This window comes from Staurois parvus, unplaced genomic scaffold, assembly GCF_062004578.1.
Source record: "Staurois parvus isolate SC_StPar_1 unplaced genomic scaffold, SC_StPar_1.0 ptg001021l, whole genome shotgun sequence".
NCBI classification, from domain to species: Eukaryota; Metazoa; Chordata; class Amphibia; order Anura; family Ranidae; genus Staurois; species Staurois parvus.
Genome location: NW_028318817.1, coordinates 34,016 through 60,197, shown reverse-complemented (window position 1 = coordinate 60,197; position 26,182 = coordinate 34,016). Strand labels below are relative to the sequence as shown.

The 26,182-nt window shown below is 46.5% G+C and overlaps 1 protein-coding gene across 5 annotated transcripts; it reads right to left on the bottom strand.

The window, feature by feature from the left end:
* Nucleotides 1–1,263: 1,263 nt before the first annotated feature.
* Nucleotides 1,264–20,591, bottom strand: MAZ (MYC associated zinc finger protein). Of its 5 annotated transcripts, none has more exons than XM_089657675.1 (5): nucleotides 20,387–20,587; nucleotides 14,515–15,278; nucleotides 13,323–13,386; nucleotides 11,289–11,460; nucleotides 1,264–4,495 (listed from the first exon to the last, which is right to left on the bottom strand). In XM_089657675.1, exons 1-5 carry the CDS (start codon nucleotides 20,417–20,419, stop codon nucleotides 4,392–4,394), a joined length of 1,137 nt encoding a protein of 378 aa, XP_089513801.1. In that variant the 5' UTR covers nucleotides 20,420–20,587; the 3' UTR covers nucleotides 1,264–4,391. The 5 variants fall into 5 exon arrangements, with proteins under 5 accessions (XP_089513801.1, XP_089513800.1, XP_089513802.1 ...); XM_089657674.1 differs by lacking the exon at nucleotides 1,264–4,495 and adding an exon at nucleotides 7,343–7,539 and having other exon boundaries at nucleotides 20,387–20,591; XM_089657676.1 differs by lacking the exons at nucleotides 1,264–4,495; nucleotides 20,387–20,587 and adding exons at nucleotides 7,343–7,539; nucleotides 20,237–20,375.
* Nucleotides 20,592–26,182: the final 5,591 nt, after the last annotated feature.

Genomic DNA, 26,182 nt, shown 5'->3' with positions numbered 1-26,182 from the left:
ACAGTCACTGTGCGGTGCGGACAGCCAGTCAGTGAGCGGTATGTGATGAGGACAGTCGCTGTGCGGTGTGGACAGCCAGTCAGTGAGCGGTATGTGGTGAGGACAGTCGCTGTGCGGTGCGGACAGCCAGTCAGCGAGCAGTATGTGATGAGGACAGTCACTGTGCGGTGCGCACAGCCAGTCAGCGAGCAGTGTGGAGTGGGAGGGCGGGGAGCAGTTCTCCAGTCCTTTGTGTGCAGTGTAAGCTGTAAGCATCATGGAGGGAATTCCTGCAGTGATAAATGTAAACCTCTCCCCATCAGCCTACTGGAAGTAGAAGACTCCTGGGCTGCCATCTTTGCTCCGCCACCTTCCCAGTTTCAGCTGCTTGATCAGCCAGAGCAGCCCCCTGTGAGTGTATATGAGGGCGAGTTTGGCCACACCGTCGGCCCAGCCACCACCTCCTTAGTCTTGGGAGATGCGGCACAGCTGACAGAGTCCCCACCGGCTGCAAACTTCAAAATGCTGTGTGCCGGCACTAGAGGGACACTGTAGCCAGGGGAGAAACTCAAAGGCAGACCTTGTCAGCCCCGTGACAACTGGATGGATAGATGGGGGTGAACCCCAGCACCCCCCCCCCCCCAGGCACTGCCACTAGATTAGGCTGTGCCCAAGCGCACACCTTTGAGCCCACTCTCTCAATCCAGCATGAGCCCGCTCACGGTCATCCAGTGCGAGTCACACTGGATGACCGAGCGGGGTCACACTGGATGACCGAGCGGGGTCACACTGGATGACCGAGCGGGGTCACACTGGATGACACACACTGTGAGCCTGCGCCCCTCTAAATGTTGCGCCCAGGACGACCACACCAACTGCCTCACCCCACTGGGTCAGTTCACTACAGGAAGCTAGTACAGTTTGCCCAGACATACACTTTGAGTGACTTATGACTTCCTGAAGACACTGAATTTGTGCAGTGCAGTTAGGGACAATTCTCTATAAAATTTACTAAGAGCTTGTGAAATAAGTCCTACCTATCCTAGAATAAAGAGAAAAAAAAAAACAAAAAAAAACGCAATAAAATCCGCTGAGCCTATTAAAAGAGATCGACAAAAATCACCATCTTATTCCACGTACTTTGCTTTTAAAATTTTTCCCACCTCTGTGTCTCCAGTTCATTCAAGTTGGATGAGGACACCGGTGATGGAAAAGTATTTACAGACAAGCAAAATCTATCAATAAATTTGCTTTCTTTGTGGGGGAAAAAAAAAACAAAAAACAAAAAAAGAAAAAGTATATTTAATTTTAAACCTTTTAAATAATAGACCTACGGTCCTGATTCATCAAGCTGCAATTGCAATCAGGGTGTGCTACATTTTGTTGTCCTTTAGCATATGATGTGCGTTTTGGTGCACTTTACCCAGTTATTGCAGTAACATCGACAAAACAGATGCAAAAATGCACATTAAAAACAAGGTTTTCATAACGTTAGTGTGAATCAAGATACACTATATGGCCAAATGTTTGAGGACACCGGACCATCACACCTATAGGAGCTTGTTAGACATCCCATTCCAAAACCATGACCATTATTAGGCAGTGGTCCTCCATTTGTGGCTATAACATCCATCATTCTTTGGGGAAGGAGTGAATCTGTGGGAATTTGTGCACATTCAGCCAAAAGAACATTTGTGAGGTCAGGTACTATTGTTGGATGAGAAGACCTGGATCACATATGGTGTTCCAATTCATCCTAAGGGTGTTTAGTAAGGTTGAGGTCAAGAATCTTTGCAGAACACTTGAGTTCCTTCACACCAACTTGGTCAAACCTTGTCTTTATCATGGTAGCTTTTGCATAGAGGCTCAGGCATGCCGGAACACAAGATGGCCTTCCCAAAACGGTTGTTACAAGGCTGGAAGCACACACAGTTGACTAAAATATTTAAATTTATATGCTGTAACAATAAAAGTATCCTTCACTGGAAACACCTGAACTTGATCAATTGAGGGGTGCCCTCGTGCTTTTGGTCATTCAAAAGCCTAGTTCAGAATCACTTGAAGAGGATGCACCCTCAGTACTGGAATAATGCACAAAATGCAGTTGACAGGACCTTTTAAAATATAATGTGCTAACAACTAGGACCGAAATTCTAGGGTCAGATAAGTGCTTGGACACATCTGAAAAATTTCAAAAAGTTGCTCTAGAAACCCATCTGTATGGGCTTCAGTGACATCTGGATCTGCAAACCCAACCCATACTCCCAACATTCAGAACTCAATGAGATCTCAGAGTTCACTGATAATTACAACTTGCTTCATTGTTAATTTCATTATAGCCATCTACAAAAACTAGTTCGTCAGCAGCATTTGTAGGTATTGTCAGAGCAACACAGTTTACGACTTGTTCTACTATAGCGGTGGTCGCTTCCCAAAGTTCGTAAAACCAATTTACAAAGTTCTAAGCTTATCAGGTTGCTGAACGGCTTCAGGTGGGAGTCACAGAGTGAAATATTATTTGGTGAACAGGATCAGACAAAGGGTAAATAAAAAAAAAAAAAATTAAAAAAATATGGGGATGCCAGATTTTAGTCCCCAACCCTGCATTGTGTCCTGAAACTCTGCACAAGGATGGTCATGACATTTAAACCTGTTAATAAATGCCCTGGACTTTATCCATGGTAATAATCAGGGCAGTAAAGCCAACCACAGCATGGTTCTCATCCTCTTTTCTGCTTGCCAATATTTCTGTTGTGCATTTTCGGCAGTCCCAAATGTTTTCACGGAGCTCTAGGTTCCTCTCCGCTGCACCACAGTCTCCTGCTCCTTCAGCAAGGTCCCTGGTTCCTTCCTGCACCTCCAGCAAGCCCCTGGGGTCCTCCCTGCTCCTCCAGCAAGGCTCCAGTTCCTTCCTGCTCCCCCAGAAAAGCTATGGTTCTTCCCTGTTCCTCCAGCAAAACCCAACCTATTCCTTCCTGCTCCTCCAGCAAGCCCCTGGGGTCCTCCCTGCTCCTCCAGCAAGGCTCCAGTTCCTTCCTGCTCCCCCAGAAAAGCTATGGTTCTTCCCTGTTCCTCCAGCAAAACCCAACCTATTCCTTCCTGCTCCTCCAAGCAAGGCCTCTAGTTCCTCCTGGCTATACTGCAGTAAGGCTCCTGGTTCCTCCTGGCTACTGCAGCAAGGCCCCTGGCTCCTCTAGCAAGCACCCAGCTTCTCTTAGCTCCTCCAGCAAGGCCCCTGGGTTCCACAATGCTACTCCAGCAAGGCCCCCCATTTTCCTGGTAAAGCCTCCTTGCTCTCCCTGTTCCTCTCTAGTACCATGCAAGGTTTCTCCATTTTCCTCTAATAAAGCCTCCCTTCATTCCTCAATGTTCTACCAGTAGAGCACCCCCCCCCCCCCCCCGTTCCTTGCTGTTCCTCTGGTAGGTCTCCTATTTCTTCAGTACAGCCCCGCTTCTCCCTGCTCCTTGGGTACAGTCTACTGTTCCTAAAATTCAACACCCTTTTACTCCCTGCTCTTCCAGCAAGGCCCCCATTCCTCCATGCTAGTCCAGTATAGCCCCTTGTTCCTCCAGTAAGTCTCCTCTTACTCAAATACAGCCCTCCCCCCTACCCATTCTTCCCAGCTGCTCCAAGTACAACCCCCCTCCCCCGTTTCATTAAAAAGTGCCACTTCCCCCTCTTTGCAGCACAAATACGTTTTTTTAATGGAACTTTCATACCTACCTCTACTTTCCCAGGGGGCCTTCTGAAATTCTATACTCCCCCACTTTTGACAGCCAGCCATTGAACTGGCAAAGAATAAAGATAAAAAAGTACTCTTCATCTAGTGTTATTAAAACTCATTGAAATAAAGTAAGTCTACACCATCCGCAGGACGCTGCGTCTGTCCGACAACCTGGCAAAACTGCAGATAAAATGTCTAGTGAAGTCCAACTCTGCTAGACAAGCCTGTGCGGCTAGCTTTTCCCTACTGCAGTGGCCCAATCCCGTGCCATCCCTATGTGCCACCTCCACACCAGCTGCTCTGTCCACAGTGGGGCCGGAAAGTTTCACAACGAGGGCCACATGCCAATTAAACGCTACACTCCTCTTCCCACCACCCAGGGGGGTGTAGTGTATAAAGTTCTGCCCAGTGCAGTTCGTGTCTAGTAGTGAATATGGGGCAATAGGGTATTGGTAATACCAAGCTGTCGGTATGGATGGTGTTCCTTTTATTGTTTTTGTCTTTCCATGTCCCCTTCATAATTCCTCCCTGGGGAGGTTGAAGGTGACAGGAGGAGGTTACATGCACCCCCTCTTCATAATACATTATGTGCGCATCGGAGGGGCCATCGCCCCCCCCACCAGTCTGTACACAAACACATCAGAAGAGAGAGGCCGCAGCGTCTGTATCCCCCTCCAGAAGAGCCAGTCACCAGGGCTGCGACGGCATTATGCCAGGGACAGTAGCGTTGGGCAGGACAGCGGTCACGGCGGCCGCCGTTGGGTCCGACAGAGGGCAGACTTGGCAGGTCCCTGCAAGACAGGAAAAAAAACAAAAAAAACACGTTTGAGAACTGAGCACATTCACCAAATGGGGGGGTGGTGGAGTTTAAAGGGTGTCTCCATGTATCACAGAGGAATGAGAAGAGCAAAAGGAGGAGAGAGCGTAGAATTGACATTTACACATTCTACAGGGAATTTTTTTTTTTTTTTTTAAATTCCTATGCCAGTCCCACAATTTTGCAGACCAGGATAGAGCAACAAAAAGTTAAAGACATTCAAACACTATACTCTCTTCACCGATCTCAACTTGATATAGTAAAGCATTCGTGAAAAAAAACAAAAAAAAAACCCAAAAAAAACCACCTTTTGTTTTGGTAAAAATAGGCAATGGTTAAATCCAGGGGTGGACTGACAACTCATGGGGCCCCCGGGCAATAGGGGATCATGGGGCCTCTGTGTCCTTGCCCAAACTCAAAAAAACCTATTAAAAAAAAAAAAAAAAAAAAAAAAAAAAAAAAAGTACCAGGGGCATCTCATGGGGCCCCATACTGACCCCGGGCGCTCGGGCAGTGCCCGAGTTTCCAAATGGTCAGTCCGCCCCTGGTTAAATCTGACCTCCAGCCTTCAGTCTTGCACGGTTGTACCGGTTCCTCTCCAGTACTGAAAGTACTTACTCTGATTTCACTGCACACAGTGGACAGCTCACAAATGTGCATTAGAAGCTGCAGCAAATCAGAACCTGCCTCATTTCCTGGCTGGAGGACAACCAGCATCATCTAGCTCTTTCCTCGCCAGCATGGCAGTCCCTGGCCCGGCCCCTTTCTCTGCATCACATGGATGTCTTACCTAGGGTGACCTACATGAACATGCGACCTGCCTAGAATGTCCACTCCTCCAGACCGACACCCACCTATTAAGGGCTTTTGATATTTGCATAACTCCTCCCAAGAGCCAGCCCACTGCTTTTGCATCAGGACTGGGGGCTCTTGAGGAGTGCCAAGTCTAGGTTCACATCTGTGCGGGTGGTGCCGCTGAGGATCCACACAAAAATCAGAATGTGGACCCGCGGGTGGGTGCCATTAGTTCTAATGGCGCGTCGCCCGCACTGGAAATCGCAACCGTACTGGGAACCTCGGCTGCGTTTTCCAAAGAAGTGTGAGGACTTCTTTCCCTGCGTGTCCCGATGCACGAGAGTCCGTTCAAATGAATGGGTTCTCGTGTCCGCGCAAAACGCCGTCCGCAGGAACACAGATATGTTAAAAAGGGGTAAAGGCAGAGGGCTGTGATGTTTTCAAGATCCCATGTACAGCACGCTGTTGTCTCCTCCCACCAGTCATGATCTGCCCATATTGCATAGAGAAACACAGAAACCTATTGATGACATCATCACTTGCTCTAAAATAAGATCTGTTATGACGACAGAAAGGTTTTAAGAAAAAAATGCATTTGTATGTTGATAAGGGCTAAAGGGTGGTGGGGGGACCAGGGAAGACAAAATATAAAAAAAACGGGTTAACCGCCATGTTAAAGTCCACCCGTTTTTTTTTTCCCTGTTTCCCTTCACTTCCTGTTCTAGAAACTAAAAGGAGGAGATCTCATCATAGCAAGGCAAAATTCCCCCTTAGGCAGGCCATAGATTATACAATTTTCTTTCCTGCAACCATGCAGTGATTATTGCTAGTGGCTATAGTAGCTGGCAATACATCGTATGCTAAAAATCAAACATGCTGGTTTTCCCCAAGTCTATCGAACGATCGTCTTGGTTATATTCAGCTTGCCCATAGATGTACTGAATCTCAGCCGGTCCCTGATGACCCGGCCGAGATTCGAACCATCCATGACCAGCTTGAATAGTCACCAGAACAGGTACCCCCCAGGGGCGGACTGACTATTTGGAAACTAGGGCACTGCCCGAGATCCCAGAGTCAGTAGGGGGCCCCATGAGATGCCCCTGGTACCTTTTTCATAGGCTTTTTTGAGTTTGGGCAAGGACACAGGGGCCCCATGATCCCCTATTGCCCGGGGGCCTCATGAGTTGTCAGTCTACCCCTGGGTACCCCCGCTCTCCTCACCATGTGACGTATCTCCCATCACAATCCGTACCAGAGACAATGGTCAGCAGGAACTATAGAGGGATTCATCTCGAGTGGGGACATAGACAGCAATACAAACCTGACAGAAGATCTAACCCTTCCACATTCTATCCAAAACTAAAAGAAAAAAAAAAACCCAAAAGTTTTGGCTTTACATACACTTTAATATGGAGTCACCTTTTAAACCTGCATAACAAATATATTTTTTGCAAAAGCATAAAATTGTGCAAAACAAAAAAAGACACAGAATGGAGAGACAAAACCGGGCAGCTAGACGAGCGGCAGAAACAAAGCATGGATTACCGAGATTCTATTATGACAGGCATGTCAAACCAGAGACAGCGAAGGACAACGGTGCAGGAAATGCTTTCCAGCACCTCTCAGGGTTATCCTCTCTTTAAACGGCAATAGTCTATAGATAGCCATTCATTTTTTTTTTTTATTTTTCTATTTTTTTTACAGAATTAGCAAATTCCCAAAAGTGCCACCATTTTTTTTTTTGGTCAAGTTTGGCCATAATGCAGCCCTTTGGGAATTACCCTCAATAATTTGTACACCACTGTGAGTTCGACATGCCTATTACAGGACGAGCCCGGACAAAAAAATCATGAATGACGAGACAGATGTGCCAAGAAAGAGGACAGGAGAGGATTATGGGCCGTACCCCAAGACCCAGCAATGCTCAGGACAGCGCCAGCTACCCACAATGCATACAGCCCCAAGGAAAAGGAGGAGAAGGGGAGGGGGGGAGGGGTATGGAAAGGTAACTACGCTCTTGCCTTAGCCGTGGTCACTGCAGTGTGGGCCCCTCAGCAAGGCCCGTGGCCCCCGCCATGGCATGTGTGTGCATGTGGCCGCTCAGCTGAGCCAGAGTTTTGCAGTGTACGCTGCACAACTTGCAGAGGAAGCTGTCTGCCCGTGGGCACACCAGACCGTGGTGCTTCACCGAGTGGACCCGCAAGTAGGCGGCCGTGGCAAAACCTGCACGGGGGGGAGAAGCACACGCCGCTTTAAGGCCGGGCCACAGGCATTGCTCTCTACTAAGAATCTGCCACCCAACCCCCCTCCCCCAAAAATCAAAGCACCCACACCAGCTATCTCCTCTAATAACCAGGAAACAGTAAAGCTGAACTCCAGGCAGATATAAAGGAAAAAAGTAATGCAGCTCTGTATTCATTAATAACATTTTATGGTTTTTTTTGTAAGCATTATGGCTTTGTGTCAGCCTCTTGCAGCCCCAGTACAGCAGAGCTCAAGCTGCAAGAGGAAGAAGCAGCACAAAGTAGCCAATCAGTTGTGCTGCAAGGCCAACAAGGGGCATGCTGATAGGAGGAGAGAGCAGAATGACAGAAAGATGAGCTCATCAGTCTGCTACTTCTCCTTTCACTGCCCAGTCACAGGCTGAGGGGAGGGACAAGGCATGCAAGTGTTAATTGCAGGTCTCCTGCCCTTCCAGATGGAGCTGCACAAATCTCAGCACTTGATGGACATTTGATAGGGAAGAAAGCTCTCATATTTATGTATTTCTTGTTTGTTTAGCTGGAGTTCGGCTTTAAAATTCAGATTTTACAAATTAAAAAAGGTAAACTCTCATGAACCTTTCAGTTATAGGTTGGTGCCAGTGAACTACATCGCCCACTTCTGATATCTATCGGAGACTCCGCTGGTGGCGGTTTGGTTCTCTGCTCCCTATGATGTCACTCCCTCGCCGCTGAACTCTCCGCTCAATTATTTACATTGTGGAGAATCCATTAGGGGGAGAGTGACACCATCACTGGCAGAATTCCAGCACAGCTCTCTCGTCACAGGAATCTCCAGGAAACATCAGAAGCCAGCACATGACTACTATTGATCACAGATAACATCGGTTTAGGGTGGAGCCTCCCTTTAAACCCCGCCTGTCCAAATTCCTGCCCTTGCTGAGATTCTTTGAGCTGTGCATTGCTTCACTGAAGGATGGTGTGCTCACCCCCCATGAGTTCTCTGTTCTGCCCACCTGTAATAAAAAGAGGGTCTCACTCGCACTGCTGATTTTTTAAATTTTTTTTTTTATTTGATCATTGAGAATGCAGCAGAAGAAGTGAGAACCCAACGGCCTGGAATCCTAATGGGAACAGTCCATACAAAGACTGGGAGTTCAGGGATGAGCAGAGAGGGATAAAGACTCTGGAAGAGACCATTGTGTATTCCCATCAGAACTGCTCAGGTAAGCCCTGCACAGCCAAAGCTAACAGGATTTATATTTAATTACCTTACTCTGTTTATCGCGGGATTTCTGTATTATTGGCTTAAAACATGTAAAGCAAATCTCCAGGCAAACAATTTCCTGCACCGCAGAAGTAAAGAGAAGAGGAGTTTTCAGTTAGCCAATCAGAATCTATCGCAAAGCACAGTGCTACCAGCCAGCTATTTATCAGGAGGGGGGGAGGGGTATTTAAGGTAAAAAAACAAACAAAAAAAAAACAAAACACTTTAGGAGAGGGGGAACCTTGCTGAAGAAACCTGGCGCCCAACCCCCGACCCTTTGGCACTTTGTGTGGGCCCCTGCAGACACTAATCTGTATTTCCCCATTGCTCTATTATAGAAGTGATTTCCAGCAGTCTAATGTAACAAGTCTCTAACAACTTCTATAGCATTTTCACAGTCCGACCATGCCGCCGGCCTCTCACCCGCTCCTGCGCCGCCGGCCTCTGACCCGCGCCGCCGGCCTCTGACCCGCGCCATGCCGCCGGCCTCTGACCGGCTCCTGCGCCATGCCGCCGGCCTCTGACCGGCTCCTGCGCCATGCCGCCGGCCTCTGACCCTTTGTGTGAGCCCCTGCAGACACTAATCTTTATTTCCCTATTGCTCGGTTATAGCAGTGATTTCCAGCAGTCTAATGTGACATGTCTCTAACAACTTAGCATTTTCACAGTCTGACCGTGCCACGCCTCCGGCCCGCTCCTGCGACGTGCCGCCAGCCTCCGGGCCCGCTCCTGCGACGTGCCGCCAGCCTCCGGGCCCGCTCCTGCGACGTGCCGCCAGCCTCCGGGCCCGCTCCTGCGACGTGCCGCCAGCCTCCGGGCCCGCTCCTGCGACGTGCCGCCAGCCTCCGGGCCCGCTCCTGCGCCGAGTCCACAGTCTGACTATATCCTGTTGTGTGTCTGCTGTCTCTAACACTGAATATTCATAGAGTTTTATGTGCGGCTCTTTGGTAATGTCAGGGGTCTCAGTTGAGGCCGTAGGATGATGCATATTCTGTTCAATGGGTAGGCAGGTGATATAAGGAGCAGCATTGCTACCACTGACCATAATGGTGGCCACTAACAGGCTGTGTACTGTGGCAAGAGTGTGGAAATAACAAAAATTGCTGAACAGACTTAGACAAATTTTGTATTTTAAATTTTAGGCGTGCATATGGCCATTTGCCTGGAGTTTACATTTAAACCTCATGTTTTCTGGTCTTACAAAATACTTAATAGACATAACTCCCACCCCTAAGGAGTAATCACCACAAATCCCATTTCGAAGTTTATCTACTTCAATTCAACTACAAGACAACTAAGAGCACAGTATTGCCCCAAACACAAAATAAATAAATAAAATCTTAAACTTTATGCTTAGGCTTTACAAATCAACATGTATAATCACACTATAGACAGTCTGTCATTCATTACTTTTAGTGCCTGACAGGAAAGGATATTAGAATCAGTATGTTTTTTTTCTTAGCAGAGCTTATAAGTAAAGCCATGCATAGCTAAAAGAACAGCAACAGTTTTTAAAGGCAGGATATATTTCATCAAAATATACCAGTCTCAAGCTTGCTAGCCTGTGATTGTCATACTACCCCCTTAACCCCACCCCCGAGGAGCTTGGCTATTATGTTCATCCCACAAGGGTTTATGGTTTACATAATACTCTAAAACTCCACCCCTGAGGAGTTTAGTCATAAGTCACGGCACAAAATTCTCACCGATAGCTGGTTGGTAAAATAATTATTTACATTTGGCTAAGTAAAAAAAAAAAATATTTTTTTTTACCAAAATACAAGTTGTGGTTCCATGGGATTAAGAATAGTTTGAGCCTATAAATTACCTTCACACCCTATTAAAACAGAATTTCAAGCTGATAGTTTGACCAATTTTTTAAAGAAATTTAAAATTTATATATTTCTGCATCAGCAACTTTAGTCTAGTATTCTACAGACCCACCAAATGGACAAACTTGGATCAAAGATTGCGAAATCTATGAACTGGAGGTGGTGGTGTGCTTTACGTCAGTCATCTGTCCCTTCAATTTAGAGATCTTCAAATCTCAAGTCTTTCGGCCCTTTGCTCACCATGCTGCAGCCAGCTGGTTGTTGGAAAATGCCCACAGGGGATCCATAGGGCCAACAAATAACTCTGGCTGGCTTCAGAAAGATGGCCAAAGGGTGGACACGTGGCAGGAAACAACCTTTACGGTTGAATATATTTAGTTTTGAGGGTACAGAGTCAATCACTGTACTTCCACTTTCTCCAGAACCTTTGTGATTCTAGAGTTTTCCTACTTCCCAAACCACAAAAGCCCTAAGTTTACAAAGCCAATGGCCTCTCAAAGACCACCAAACCCACCAAATGGGTTCTTCAAACTTGGCTGAGAAGAGCATCGCTGGACATTGGGATACACCCACTGAGAGTTATAGGGAGTGTTCTGGTGTCATGCGGGGATGGCAGGATGAAGGCACATAAATACTCCTCTGTAGTATTACCTTTGTTGCACAGCTCGCACACGTGGTTTGGACCCTGGTTGTGAACCTTCATGTGGTCCGTGATGTAAGCAGCGCTAAGGAGCTTCCCACAGACATGACAGGGGACCTTCTCTTCGTGTCTCACCATGTGCGCTCTCAGACGGTCCTTCGTAGCGAAGGCAGCTTCGCAGGTCTGTTGACAGACAATTGCATCAGAAGAAAATTACTGCTGGAAATCTTGTGGCAATAGCTGGCACAGAATCGCACACCCAACAACGCACAGAAAATGCCAATTTAAAGTGTTCCTGTAAGTGGACTTTCATAGAATGCTTTGGTCCGACCATTACACAAACATGTTCACAGATCTGTAGAGGTTCACACATGCATGTGAAAGCCAGAAATGCCCTTTCTGGTGCAAGTCCCCACATACAGCCCAGAGAGCTCCAGAACAGACAGACCTACCAGGCTGAACGGGAACCTGCGCCCATATTATGGACATTTAGGTATTTTCATATTCTTAACAAGTAGTACATGCTTTAAAGCAAGCCTTCACTGACCTCTTTAGCCGTCAGCACTGTGGAGCAGTTCATTCTCTAAGTCAGCCTTTCTCAACCAGGGTGCCCAGGCACCCTGGGGTGCCTTGGCATAATGCCCTAAATCAAGGGTTAAAATTTCGAGTCCAGACCTACTAGCCGGTCACAAAAGAAAAACTTACTCTCCACCAGTTGCCCCACCCAGCCTTGCCCAGGACTGCCCCCAACCACACCCCTGGCCCGCCCCAACCACACCCCCTTAAAGCTTATGAAATTACATTCTTTAGAATAAAGAGTCCAAAATAAAAAACTGTACACAGTAATGTATATTCCAGCTCCCCTGTACTCCATTATAGTGATATGACATGTTGTATACAGTACTTACTCCTAGTCCCTCCGTGTCCCCCGCGGCAGTGGAGAGGGTGTCTCCTCTCAGCGGAGCCAAAGAAGACGGAAACCGGAAGTTGTGAACCGGAACTTGGCTTCACACTGAGGCTTGGAGCGCAGGTGCAGTTGCTTCATGCTTCATCTGTACTCGCTGCTCACCACAGAGGAATTCCTCCTCGCATTTGGCGAGCGGCTTTTTCAAGCCCTGCTCTAAATTGTATACAAGCCAGCAGGTGGATCAGTCTTGCCTTTTAATACACAAAGCGCACTTTTATGACCTTCTAGCTGCCAGCATCCAACAACCAATGACATCATCAGTTGATAAGGAGGATATTAGGTGCATGCACATCATCCTTGTTTGGCCCTACCTTGCCCCTCTCCTTCAGCACTGGGGTCACATTAGCAGAGTGAGGGAGAGAAAATGATAGAGACACACTGGAATACTAGTCAGTACCAGTGTGCAAAGGTGTATTTGCTTTGGAAGAATAAATCACCTCTAACGTTGGGTGTGCTGGATGGGTGTAGAATAGTTTTTTACATTTTGCCTTGAGATTATCCATAATTTTAAAGGGTTCCCTGGCTGAAAAAAGGTTGAGGAGCACCGCTCTCGTTCATAGCAGAAAGCACTGAAACCATTCACTCAGCAGCTCAGTTCACCCTGCTCCCCACTCCCAGCTGTAGCTCAGCAGCCTTCCAGCATTCCTATCTTTTAAACAGACAAAGCAGGAGCTCTGGATAGGAAAGCAGAATGAGCTGAACTAAAGACTTCGGTGTTTTCTGCTGTGAACTGGAGGATGAACTGCTCTACCGTCCTGACTTCATAGGATCTGCTGTGAATTTTTGAGAATGACTTGGTCCACAATTCCCGCAGCTGCAAAGGTCAGTTTTATAGCTTATTTGCTGCTATGTAAATACTTGGGACCTCCAAAGTCTGGCCACAGGGTCGCTTTCATGTGAACAAGTGAAAATCTCAATTGGCAGGGCTCTTCCTCACTTCTCAAAATGGAGAGGAAAGAGAAAAAAGTAACAGGTTACATCTGCAATATTAGATGGGTATATCACAGAATCTGCCACGTTTAAATCATAGAATTATTCTCTTCGTATATGCAAGAGAAGAAGACAGTATGGCAAGTACCTGGCATTTAAAGGGACGCTCTGTGGAATGAACTTGTCTGACGTGACTGTTCAGATGATCAGGACTGGAAATACAAATAGAAAAAATAAAAGATCAAAATAGATTTGTTAGACATATACAGTGGAGAGAATGCATTAAGTATGAAAAGACTATAAAAAGGTACAATCATAACATTTGCATTCCTGTTACGGATAATCAAGGACTCCATTACTCTACTGCAGCAATGGGAAAACTACGGCCCGGCGGACCTTTTAATCCGGCCCGCGGAGCGTGATACATTGGCTGTCAGGATGTGTGTAGGCGGGGCAGCGTGACGAACATGAGGGGAGCTAGGCTCCTCTCACAGTCCGCCCTGAAGACCGGAACGGCGCGGGAACACGGCGAGAGGAACGCGCGGAGCAAAGGTAAGTGAATTGACACAGGGGGGGACTTGGCTTACTACTTGGGGGGGGATAGTACTGTGGGGGATGAATTACTATATGGGGGATGAATTACTATATGGGGGATGAATTACTATATGGGGGATAAATTACTATATGGGGGATGAATTACTATATGGGGGATAAATTACTATATGGGGGATGAATTACTATATGGGGGATTAATTACTATATGGGGGATTAATTACTATATGGGGGATTAATTACTATGCTTACTATGGGGGAATATTACTATACTTACTATGGATGACACATACACATCATTCATCTACTCTTGGTCCGGCCCCCGGGTCCAATATATGAACCCATTGCGGCCCTCAAGTCAAAAAGTTTGCCCACCCCTGCTCTACTGCCATTTGTTACAGTGTTGATTTTTTGTTTTGTTTTTGAGATTAGTTTACAACGTATGCTTGTTTCTTGATCACAAAATCCAACTACCAACCTGCTCTCATTATCTGATACATTAAAACATTTTAGCATCCTGTTCTTTGCCGTGTAGAGCTAATCCAACCTTGTTTTATCTTTGGCCTTTAAAACCCAAGCGCTGTGGTCTACTTATATTGTTATGAAACAAGAAGCTGTTCAAAAATTGCTAAATATTAATAATGCTTTTAAGTTACTCTCCTTGTCAAAGCAGCAGAGCGCCTATGAGAACTCAGTACTGTGGATCTGCAACTGTGATTCTACTGTGTACTGTACTGCACTGTGGAACAGCAACTGGTCTCCCAGCCCCACTCATTTGTCCTCCTTACCGCGAGAATCCTTTTCCACAGTGGCTGCAGATGTAGGGCTTGTGCACCGTGCCGTCATGGGAACGCACGTGATAAGTCATCCGGTCCTTGCGCTTAAAGCGTTGCTGACACACGTGGCAGGAATAGGGCTTCTCGTCAGAGTGCGACAACTTGTGGCGGTTCAGGTGGTAGACATCTCTGAAGGCTTTGCCGCACATCTCGCAGGCGTGGTTCTTGCGCACCTTTTTGGCCGTGGGAGCGGGCCCAGGCACTGGAAGGGAGAGAGTGGAAGGAGAGTTGGGCACCTCCAGAGTTTCTGCACCACCTCCGAGCGCGCCGGCAACACTGAGCAGACTTAGCGGCACCATCGTGGGCATTTTAACGGCTGCCGGCTGTGCCCGGGCGGGTTTGGTGCCCGTGTGGATCGCTTCATGCCTTCTAAGGTTGTAGCCATTTTTGAACTCTTTCGAACACAAGGAGCAGATGTAGGGACCTCGACTCTTGGACTTCTTGGGCAGCTCCATGACAGGGTGCAGGGGAAGGGCGGTGGTGGTAGTGACAGGAGAGGGTTGTGATGAGATGGAAGTTTGTATCATTTGCTGGGGAATAGACAGACCTGGCACCACCTGCTTGAGGGCTGCCGTGTCCACTGTAGAAGGGTGCTGGGGTGCCATGCTGTGCACCATCGTCTGGGGGGTGAGGGATCCATCTGGCGGCGCAGTTACAGTAGCCAACACCGGCAAAAGTTCGACTTGCAGCGGTTCGGCAGGGGGTGGCGGAGGGGTCTGCAAAAGAGAGAAAAAAAATATATCTAAAATCGATCTTACAAGGACTTTCAAAATGTGCCTTCCTATTTAAATGATCCAAGGCAAGTGGACATTTGAAAGCTGTGGGACTAGCTGTGTTATATGGGCCTGTGTATGTGGAAATCTAAGCTACTTTGGGTGCAGGGCTGATATGAATGGCCCAATGCTGTCCGTATTGTGCTGGTGATATATAGAGTGCCTAAAACCCACTTAGTCAAGTTCCTGAAATTGACCAGTTGTATAGCACCCCAGAAATACTATATAGCCACATGACGGCCTAGTCTTGTTTCAGCTAGCTGGGAAGGCACACTACAAAAACCCTTTAAAATAGCAAGTAAGCCCATTATGTAATCCAAAAACATTGATTATTAGCCAAAATTAAAAAACTAGACCTCCCAGCATACAGTCATTTCAGGCTGGAGGAAAGGCTGCATTGGAATAGCCCACAGGAAGCTCTCGGTGCACAGGAAAATATCTTCCTACCGAACAAAACCTCCATATTAATACAGGTCTACCGCGATAAAAAAAATGCGCATATAAGCCAAAATGTTTAGGTTGGCATTTTAAAAATTTGCAAACACAGAGACATTAAAAATCTTGAAAAATAATGCTTCCAATCAGGTCTGAAATGTTGTAAAACCAGTCCAAAGACTGAACTAAATTCACCCAACCAGTCCAGGCAGAAGGTCACGACTGTTTGAACTTATTTAGTCTTTTGAAGTAAAAAAAAAAATAAACCAAAAATCATGTAATAGTAATCATTTATTCATAATTTACAACTTGTGTTCGATATTTCCTAACTTAAATCGCCAGACTAGGCCACATTTTTTTTTTTTTTTGTAGAATCTAATTTTTGCAAAATGGTTAACTGTTGCAATAAGTTTCTCCAGGGTAACCAGTGTGACCTAGTTCAGAAATGTTTTTTTTTTTTTTTTTAAATGTATGGTATGAATGTTACTGTGATACATATTATTTTAATGCAAATGTATACTCAATTGTTTGAGGGCACAGTCTTACCCCATCTCTAGGGGGGGGGGGGATCAAAGAGGGCACAGTCTTACCCCCTCTATGGGGTTGAAATCAAAGAGGTCACAGTCTTACCCCCTCTAGGGGGGGGGGAATCAAAGAGGACAGTGTCTTACCCCCTCTATGGGGGGGGGGGGGGGACAGTCTTACACCCTCAAACATATGGGCAGCACAGTAGCTAAGTGGTTAGCACTTCTCCCTGGCAGTACTAGGGGTCATTGGTTCGAATCCCAACCATGACATCACCTGCTTGGAGTTTGCATGTTCTCCCTGTGCCTGCGTGGGTTTCCTCCGGGTACTCCGGTTCCCTCTCACACTCCAAAGACATGCTGGTAGGTGAATTGGCTCCTGTCTATATTGCCCCTAGTATATGTATGTATGAATGTGAGTTAGGGACCTTAGATTGTACGCCCCTTGAGGGTTAGGGACTGATGTGAATGTATAATATATATGTAAAGCGCTACATAAATTGACGGCGCTATATAAGTACCTGAAATAAATAATAGATAATATGACAGGAAGTCCACAAAACTTTTTTTTAGCAACCGATTCAAAAAAATAAAAAAAACACTTCCACAAAAATAAGATATATAATAGTAAATTCATATTGTATTTGTGTTCCATATCTTCTAACTTAATCTCTGGACCGGGCCACACCGTGTGGGCCTTCTTGATACTGATTGTAACAGATTAACATTTTGTTGAAAATACATTTTTCATAAATACAGAAAAGGGCTAAATAATGACAACGTTGAATACATTTTGCGTAATATCACTATACCCCAATCAAAACAACATTTCCCTCTTCAAAATGTACGAAGAGAGAGTCATGAAAGTGATGAAGAAAGAAAGTAAAAAATAGTTTGGGGTTTTTTTTTTTGTTATCAATTCTAAAAGCAAAACTTGCATGAAATAAGATGTATAACAATAGTATAATCCTATTTCACAATTTGTGCTTCCAACAATCTCTCCAGACTAGGCCACACCGGGGTTACCCTGGAGAAACTTTACTGCAACATGTATATATTTTTTTGTTTTACAATTGATTACCAAAAACTTGCACAAGAATAAAATACAAAAATGTATAAGAAGTAGTATTTATCTTGCACAAGTAGTTTTCTACATCTTCTAACCTAATCTCCAGACCAAGGGCGGCCTGACCATTGGGAAACTCGGGCACTGCCCGAGGGCCCGGGGTCAGTAGGGGGCACCATGAGATGCCCCTGGTACCTTTTTCATAGGCTTTTTTGAGTTTGGGCAAGGACACAGGGGCCCCATGATCCCCTATTGCCCGGGGCCCCATGAGTTGTCAGTCCACCCCTGCTCCAGACTAGGCCACACTGGGGTTACCTTGGAGAAACTTTATTGCAACATGTATATTTTTTTTGTTACAATTGATTACCAAAATCTTGCACAAGAATACAAAAATGTATAAGAAGTAGTATTTTTATCTTGTACAATTAGTTTTCTACATCTTCTAACCTAATCTCCAGACTAGGCCACACCGGGGTTACCCTGGAGAAACTTTACTGCAACACGTATATTTTTTTTTTTACAATTGATTACCAAAAACTTGCACAAGAATAAAATACAAATGTACAATAAGTAGTATTTTTATCTTGCACAATTAGTTTTCTACATCTTCTAACCTAATCTCCAGACCAGGGGCGGACTGACCATTGGGAAACTCGGGCACTGCCCGAGGCCTGAGTCAGTAGGGGGCCCCATGAGATGCCCCTGGTACCTTTTTCATAGGCTTTGAGTTTGGGCAAGGACACAGGGGCCCCATGATCCCCTACTGCCCAGGGGCCCCACGAGTTGTCAGTCCGCCCCTGCTCCAGACTAGGCCACACAAGGGGTTACCTTGGAGAAACTTTATTGCAACATGTATATTTTTTTTTGTTACAATTGATTACCAAAATCTTGCACAAGAATACAAAAATGTATAAGAAGTAGTATTTTTATCTTGTACAATTGGTTTTCTACATCTTCTAACCTAATCTCCAGACTAGGCCACACTGGGGTTACCCTGGAGAACCTTTATTGCAACATGTATATTTTTTTTGCTACGGATTACCAAAATCTTGCACAAGAATAAAATACAAATGTACAATAAATAGTATTTTTATCTCCTAGATTGCAAACTCCAAGGAGCAGGGCCCTCTAATCCCTCGTGTATTGAACTGTATTGTCTCCCTCCATAATGTAAAGCGCTGAGCAAACTATCGGCGCTATATAATTCCTGTATTATTATTATACAGTATTTATAAAGCGCCAATAGTTCGCTCAGCGCTGTACATTACAAAGGGGACAGAACATGTGACAGAACAATACCAATACAATGCAAAACATGAGGGGATCGAGGGCCCTGATCCTTGGAGCTTACAATCTAGGATAATAATAATCTTGCACCATTAGTTTTCTACATTTTCTAACCTAATCTCCAGACTAGGCCACACTTTGGTTTCGTTGCAACAGTTAAAGTTCATTAAAAATAAAAAGTTTCATAATCAAAAAAGAAAAGTGTTAACTAAGGACAATCGTGAACACATTTTGAGCATGGTGGTCTTACTGGGGCCAGATCGAAGTGGGTACAGACTTCAACCCTCTCTAAACTTACTGCAAAAAATAGTGTTTCATAATCAAACAAAAAGCAAAACGACAACAAAACTGATGACATTTTGAGCACGGTCGGTGTGCTGATTATACGGATAAACACTTATATGAAATGTTAGATTGTAAGCACTAACGAGTAGGGTCCATTGATTCCTCCTGTTTTGAATAGTATTGTAAATGTACGGTCTGCCCTCATGTTGTTGTAAAGTGCTGCACAAACTGTTGGCGCTGTATAAATCCTGTATAATAATGATAAAAAAATAATAAAATACAAAAAAAAACAATCACCAGATTGGGCCACACCGTGGTTACTTTGGAGAAACGTATTGCAACACTTTAACATTTTGCAGAAAATAGAAAAAAAGTGTTTCTTAACCAAAAAAAACAAAAAAAAGGTTAAAATGACAAAACATCAAATGTACCGAGGCCCAAAGCAAAGGGAGACACAGCTTTACGCCCTCTTCAAACTTACTGCAAAAATGAATAAGCGATAAAATCAAATAAAAAGGTTAAAAAACAAAACTTTAACGTGTTTTGCGCGCGGTCGTCGTTCCCCGATCCAACTTTACCCCCTTATGATGACAAGCTGTAACACTTTGTACTGCCCAGCTCCCACCTCTGAGATGAGGCGGCATACAGCGGACAGGTGGGCCGTTCACCTGTCACCCTGCTGAACGCAAAACCGCATTAGTCGCTGTAAGAGCCTGAATGCTCTCCAGGCACCGAAAACTATTTGTGCTGCTTTTTTTGCCACTATTTTTCCTGCCCACCAGCGCTCCCCCCAGGACACAACAACAAACAAGACCCCCTTTCCGGCAACAACCCCCCAGACTGACAGAACGCAGCGGCAGCGGTTTAAAAGCGTGTAAGGTATATTCTCGGCGTGTGATGGGAATATTTAGGCCGCCCCCCCAACCCCTCCAGCCCTGGTCAGAAATATACACCGTCTGGCCCGATTTAAGGAGACGGCGGCTGTTTTCGCAGACAAAGAGCTGCACACACGGAGCCATGACGGCCATGCAAGCAATCCTATTAGTGCCTTGCATAAAGCAGGCACAGACCTATCGATATACAGAGATATTTGTTTTCTCGGCGTCGAAGCGCGGACACACGGCGCAGACCGCCCTTTGCAAGGGAATATTATCCTCGCGGCGCCTCGCTATTTCTATGAAAGGGAAGAAGAGGGAGAGGGAAAAAGATGGGAGGGAGGGGTGGTGATTTAAACACCCAACACCATCTCCTCTTTTGCTCTCCCTCCCTCCCTGCAAAAAAAAAAAAAAAAAAAAAATACTCACAGACAGAAGAAGAAGATGCTAATTTTCAGGGCTCAGTTTTTGATGGGGCCCCCCCCTAAGTCGCCAGCAGGAAAGGTAACGCATGCAGCCCAAATCTACAGCAAACACCATCCCAAAGCCGCCCCCTTCCCAACAAAAGACATCCATTACCTGGAATATAAAGCTGGTCCAGTTTGCATCCATGGCGAAGAGGGGGGGGTGTGGGGGTGGGTTGCAAAAAAAATCTATTTTTGTTTTTTTAGTTTGATATAAAATATAGAAATTTTTTTTTTTTGTGTGTGTGTGTGTGTGTGTCCCGGTGATCTCCCCCCCTCTCTGGAACTGAGCACTCTCCCCCTCCCTCGCCTTGCTCTGCTTTGGATGGCTCTCTCTCTCTCTCCCTTGCAGATCACTGCCCCCTAAAGGCTAGTTTTTTTTTTTTTCAGAGCTTGATTTAAAAAAAAAAAAAAAAAAAAAAAAAAGAAAAATCCCATAAAATACACACAGCATTGAATAAAGGGAGATCAGAGCTGCAATGACATCACTGGCACCCCTCCCCTCTCTCTCTCTCTGGGTGCTCCCCCACCCCCTCCCTGTACAGAACAGACTGGGAAATAACTGCAAGGCTGCCTGATCTCCCCCCCACCACCACCTCTCTCCAAATTCTCCCCTCCTCCTCCTCCTCTGATTATTTCTGCATTATTTACTAGCCAAAATATGGCAGCTGCTGTGACCTTTCACCTTCCCAGCCTCCCCCACCCCCATCTGCAAAGCCCCCCCCCCCCCAAATCAAACCTACATCGACCAGACCCTAAAGAGGGGGTGCAGGGAGGGAGATTCTGCTGCAATAAAGGAAAAAAAAAACAAACAAAAAACTATCAATGCGTTGCAACAATGTATCTTTTTTTTGCTTCTCTGCAGAGGCAGGACTGAACTAATGGGAAAAACAAGGGAGGGGGGAAGGGAGCTTTTTTGCAAAAGTGCAAAATGGAGACTGTGCATTGTGCAGAGAGGTCGATGTTGGAGGGAAGGGGGGGTGCGATTATGGGAGAGGTGGGGGGGCAGGTAAACACATCGCTGGCACCTCTGCCCCCCATCTCTTGCCCGTAGTAAAGGCGATCTGCAGAGAAGAGGAATGGTTTAGACCTGAATGAACAGTCAGCGCGAGCTCCGGCTCCCCCCACCCCTGATATAATGGTATCGCCCGCCTGCATTGATGAGCGGCTTGGCTCTTAAAGGGAATGGGCGGAGCTTCCCTCCTGGCCCAGGCATTTATTTGTCGGAGGGCAGATAGGGCGCTTAAAGGGGCAGCGCCTCCTTACTTGCAGCTGCATTCCATCTAATGGCTGCCAGTGTAGAGTTACATTGTATCCTGCACAATGGCGGGAGGGGGGGATGGGGAAGACGTTCCCCAGGTTAGGCTCGCTCTCACACCGATTCGTCTTTCTGCGTTTAAAAAAAAAAGCGGAAGATAAATGCGTGATCGTGTATTCCTAGGGAACTCGTCGCACTGTTCGTAAAATCCTGCTTGCTGCATTTTTGCTGCGGTGAAAAAAAAACAATTGAAATACATGGAAAACACATAAAAATGGACGCGCGTTTTTGAGCCACGTGTCCTGTTTAAAACGCCCGGCAAACGCGGAAAATATGCAGATGTTGTACAGCGCTGAGCAAACGGCGTCATATAAATCCTGTATAATTATTTATTTCAGGTACTTATATATCGGCTTCAATTTACTCAGCGCTTTACATATATATTGTACATTCACATCAGTCCCCGCCCCTGAGGGGTGTACAATCTAAGGTCCCTAACCCTCAAGGGGCGCACAGTCTAAGGTCCCTAACCCTCGAGGGGCGTACAGTCTAAGGTCCCTAACCTTCGAGGGGCGTACAATCTAAGGTCCCTAACCCTCGAGGGGCGTACAATCTAAGGTCCCTAACCCTCGAGGGGCGTACAATCTAAGGTCCCTAACCCTCGAGGGGCGTACAGTCTAAGGTCCCTAACCCTCGAGGGGCGTACAGTCTAAGGTCCCTAACCCTCGAGGGGCGTACAGTCTAAGGTCCCTAACCCTCGAGGGGCGTACAGTCTAAGGTCCCTAACCCTCGAGGGGCGTACAGTCTAAGGTCCCTAACCCTCGAGGGGCGTACAGTCTAAGGTCCCTAACCCTCGAGGGGCGTACAGTCTAAGGTCCCTAACCCTCGAGGGGCGTACAATCTAAGGTCCCTAACCCTCAAGGGGCGTACAATCTAAGGTCCCTAACCCTCGAGGGGCGTACAATCTAAGGTCCCTAACTCACATTCATACATACACATACTAGGGCCAATTAACCTCCCAGCATGTCTTTGGAGGGTGGGAGGAAACCGGAGTACCCGGAGGAAACCCACGCAGGCACAGGGAGAACATGCAAACTCCAGGCAGGTGGTGCCGCGGTTGGGATTTGAACCAATGACCCGAGTACTGCCAGGAGGAAGTGCTAACCATTTAGCCACTTTGCTGCAATAATAATATGCGTTTTTTGCCCGTTTTTGCTACGGATCAGCGTGAAAGTAGCCTCCGGATACATAGACATCGCATGCGTTTATTGCAGGTTGGCCAGTTTAAATGACGTTCACATCTGAGCGTAGCGACGCCGCACGTGTTTGGTGCGACAGTGAGGCCACCAAAGTAGCTCCCGCAGCTTTTTTATTTTTTCGAGCGGACTTTGGCGCAGTTTTATTTCAGGTACTTATATATTGCTGTCAATTTACATTGAAAGTATTCCCGCATTTCACTTTTGCCACATTTATGTTACAGCCTTATTCCAAAATGGATTCTATTCATTTTTTTTCCTCTACAAACAATACCCCATAATGACATCGTGAAAGAAGTTTGTTTTGAAATCTTTGCAGTTTATTAAAAATATAAAACGACCCCCCCCCCCCCCATGTACAGAAGTATTCCCAGCCTTTGCTCCATGCTTTGTTGAAGCCTCTTTAGCACCAATTTCAGCCTCGAGTCGTTTGGAGTATGAGGCTACAAGCTTGGCACACCTAGTTTTGGGCGATTTCTCCCATTCTTCTTTGCAGGACCTCTAAAGCTCCATCAGGTTGGATGGGGAGCGTCGGTGCACAGCCATTTTCAGATCTCTCCAGAGACGTTCAATCGGGTTCAAGGCTGGACGACTCCAAAACTTTCACAGAGTTGTCCCGTAGCCACTCCTTTGTTATGTGGGCTGTGTGTTTAGGGTGGTTGTCCTGTTGAAGGATGAACTGTCACCCCAATTTGAGGTCCAGAGCGCTCTGGAACAGGTTTTCATCAAGGATGTCTCTGTACATTGCTGCATTCATCTTTCCTTCCATCCTGACTAGTCTCCCAGTTCCTGCTGCTGAAAAACACCCCCACAGCATGATGCTGTCACCACCATGCTTCACTGTAGGGATGGTATTGGCCAGGTGGTGAGCGGTGCCTGGTTTCCTCCAGACATGACGCTTGGCATTCAGGCCAAAGAGTTCAATCCTTGCTTCATCAGACCAGAGAGTTTTGTTTCTCACGGTCTGAGAGTCCCTCAGGTGCCTTTTGGCAAACTCCAGGCGGGCTGCCATTTGCCTTTTACTGAGGAGTGGCTTTCATCTGGCCACTCTACCATACAGGCCTGATTGGTGGAGACCTGCAGAGATGGTTGTTCTTCTGGAAGGTTCTCCTCTCTCCACAGAGAAACGCTAGAGCTCTTTCAGACTGACCATCGGGTGCTTGGTTACCTCCCTGGCTAAGGCCCTTCTGCCTCGATCACTAATTTTGGCCAGGCGGCCCGCTCTAGGAAGATCCCTGGTGGTTCCAAACTTCTTCCATTTACGGATGATGGAGGCCACTGTGCTCATTGGGACCTTCAATGCTGCAGAAATGTTTCTGTACCCTTCCCCCGATCTGTGCCTTGATACAATCCTGTCTGGGAGGTCTACGGACCATTCCTTGGACTTCATGGCTTGGTTTGTGCTCTGACATGCACTGTTACCTGTGGGACCTTCTATAGACAGGTTTATGCCTTTCCTCATCATGTCCAATCAACTGAATGTCCCACTGGTGGACTCCAATCAACTGAATGTCCCACAGGTGGACTCCAATCAACTGAATGTCCCACTGGTGGACTCCAATCAAACTGTGGAGACATCTCAAGGATGATCAGTGGGAACAGGGTGCACCAGAGCTCAATTCTGAGTGTCATGGCAAAGGCTGGGAATACTTATGTACATGGGGGGGGTTTTCTTTTTTAATAAATTGCAAAGATTTCAAAACAAACTTCTTTCCCATTGTCATTATGGGGTTTTGTTTGTAGAATGTGGAGGAAAAAAATAAATTTAATCCATTTTGGAATAAGGCTGTAACATGACAAAATGTGGCAAAAGTTAAGCTCTGGGAATACTTTCTGGACGCGCTGTGTGAATAGCGGAGACATCCCACCAATGGGAATACTTTCTGGGTGCGCTGTATGAATGGCGGAGACATCCCACCAATGGGAATACTTTCTGGACGCGCTGTATGAATGGCGGAGACATCTCACCAATGGGAATACTTTCTGGACGCGCTGTATGAATGGCGGAGACATCTCACCAATGGGAATACTTTCTGGATGCGCTGTATGAATAGAGGAGACATCCCACCAATGGGAGTACTTTCTGGATGCGCTGTATGAATAGCGGAGACATCCCACCAATGGGAATACTTTCTGGACGCGCTGTATGAATAGCGGAGACATCCCACCAATGGGAATACTTTCTGGACGCGCTGTATGAATGGCGGAGACATCTCACCAATGGGAATACTTTCTGGATGCGCTGTATGAATAGAGGAGACATCCCACCAATGGGAGTACTTTCTGGACGTGCTGTATGAATAGAGGAGACATCCCACCAATGGGAGTACTTTCTGGATGCGCTGTATGAATAGAGGAGACATCCCACCAATGGGAGTACTTTCTGGATGCGCTGTATGAATAGAGGAGACATCCCACCAATGGGAATACTTTCTGGACGCGCTGTGTGAATAGAGGAGACATCCCACCAATGGGAGTACTTTCTGGACGCGCTGTATGAATGGCGGAGACATCCCACCAATGGGAATACTTTCTGGACGCGCTGTGTGAATAGCGGAGACATCCCACCAATGGGAATACTTTCTGGATGCGCTGTATGAATAGCGGAGACATCCCACCAATGGGAATACTTTCTGGACGCGCTGTATGAATAGCGGAGACATCCCACCAATGGGAATGCTTTCTGGACGCGCTGTGTGAATAGCGGAGACATCCCACCAATGGGAATACTTTCTGGACGCGCTGTGTGAATAGCGGAGACATCCCACCAATGGGAATACTTTCTGGACGCGCTGTATATATTGTACATTCATACATACTAGGGACAATTTAGACAGGAGCCAATTAACCTCCCAGCTTGTCTGGAGTGTGGGAGGAAACCAGAGTACCCGGAGGAAACCCACGCAGGCACAGGGAGAACATGCAAACTCCTGGCAGGTGGTGCCTTGGTTAGGATTCAAACCAATGACCCTAATGCTGCCAGGTGGAAGTGCTAACCATTTAGCCACTATGCTTCCCCCAAACTCCAGGCAGGTGATGCTGTGGTTGGAATTTGAACCAACGACCCCAGTGCTGCCAGGCGGAAGTGCTAACCATTTAGCCCCAGTGCTGCCCCGTAAAAGTGCATTCTTGCATGGTTTTCAGGCATATCATCGTGCAATAAAACTTTTTTTCTTTAAGTGTGAATGGCACCTGAATACACATTCCACGTTTTGGCGCATTGTGGACACGTGTGGAAACGTGTGTTGCCACTACGCTCAGATGTGAACGGGACGACGTATAAAGGCGATGGATTGATCAGGAATATTGCGTCCAATATTCTAATACTCTGACATTGTATCATTTTATCAGCAGTTTACTGTTGTAGATAAATGAAGGGGGGGGGGACAGCGACGGA

Excerpts from the sequence above, each read along its gene's own strand:
- MAZ (XM_089657674.1), bottom strand. The coding sequence starts at position 20,419 with ATGGATGCAAACTGGACCAGCTTTATATTCCAG. Across the intron at positions 13,387-14,514 it reads TGTGGAAAAGGATTCTCGCG|TCCTGATCATCTGAACAGTC; the intron begins GTAAGGAGGACA and ends TTGTATTTCCAG. Across the intron at positions 7,540-11,288 it reads GTGCGAGCTGTGCAACAAAG|GTTTTGCCACGGCCGCCTAC; the intron begins GTAATACTACAG and ends CCCCCCGTGCAG.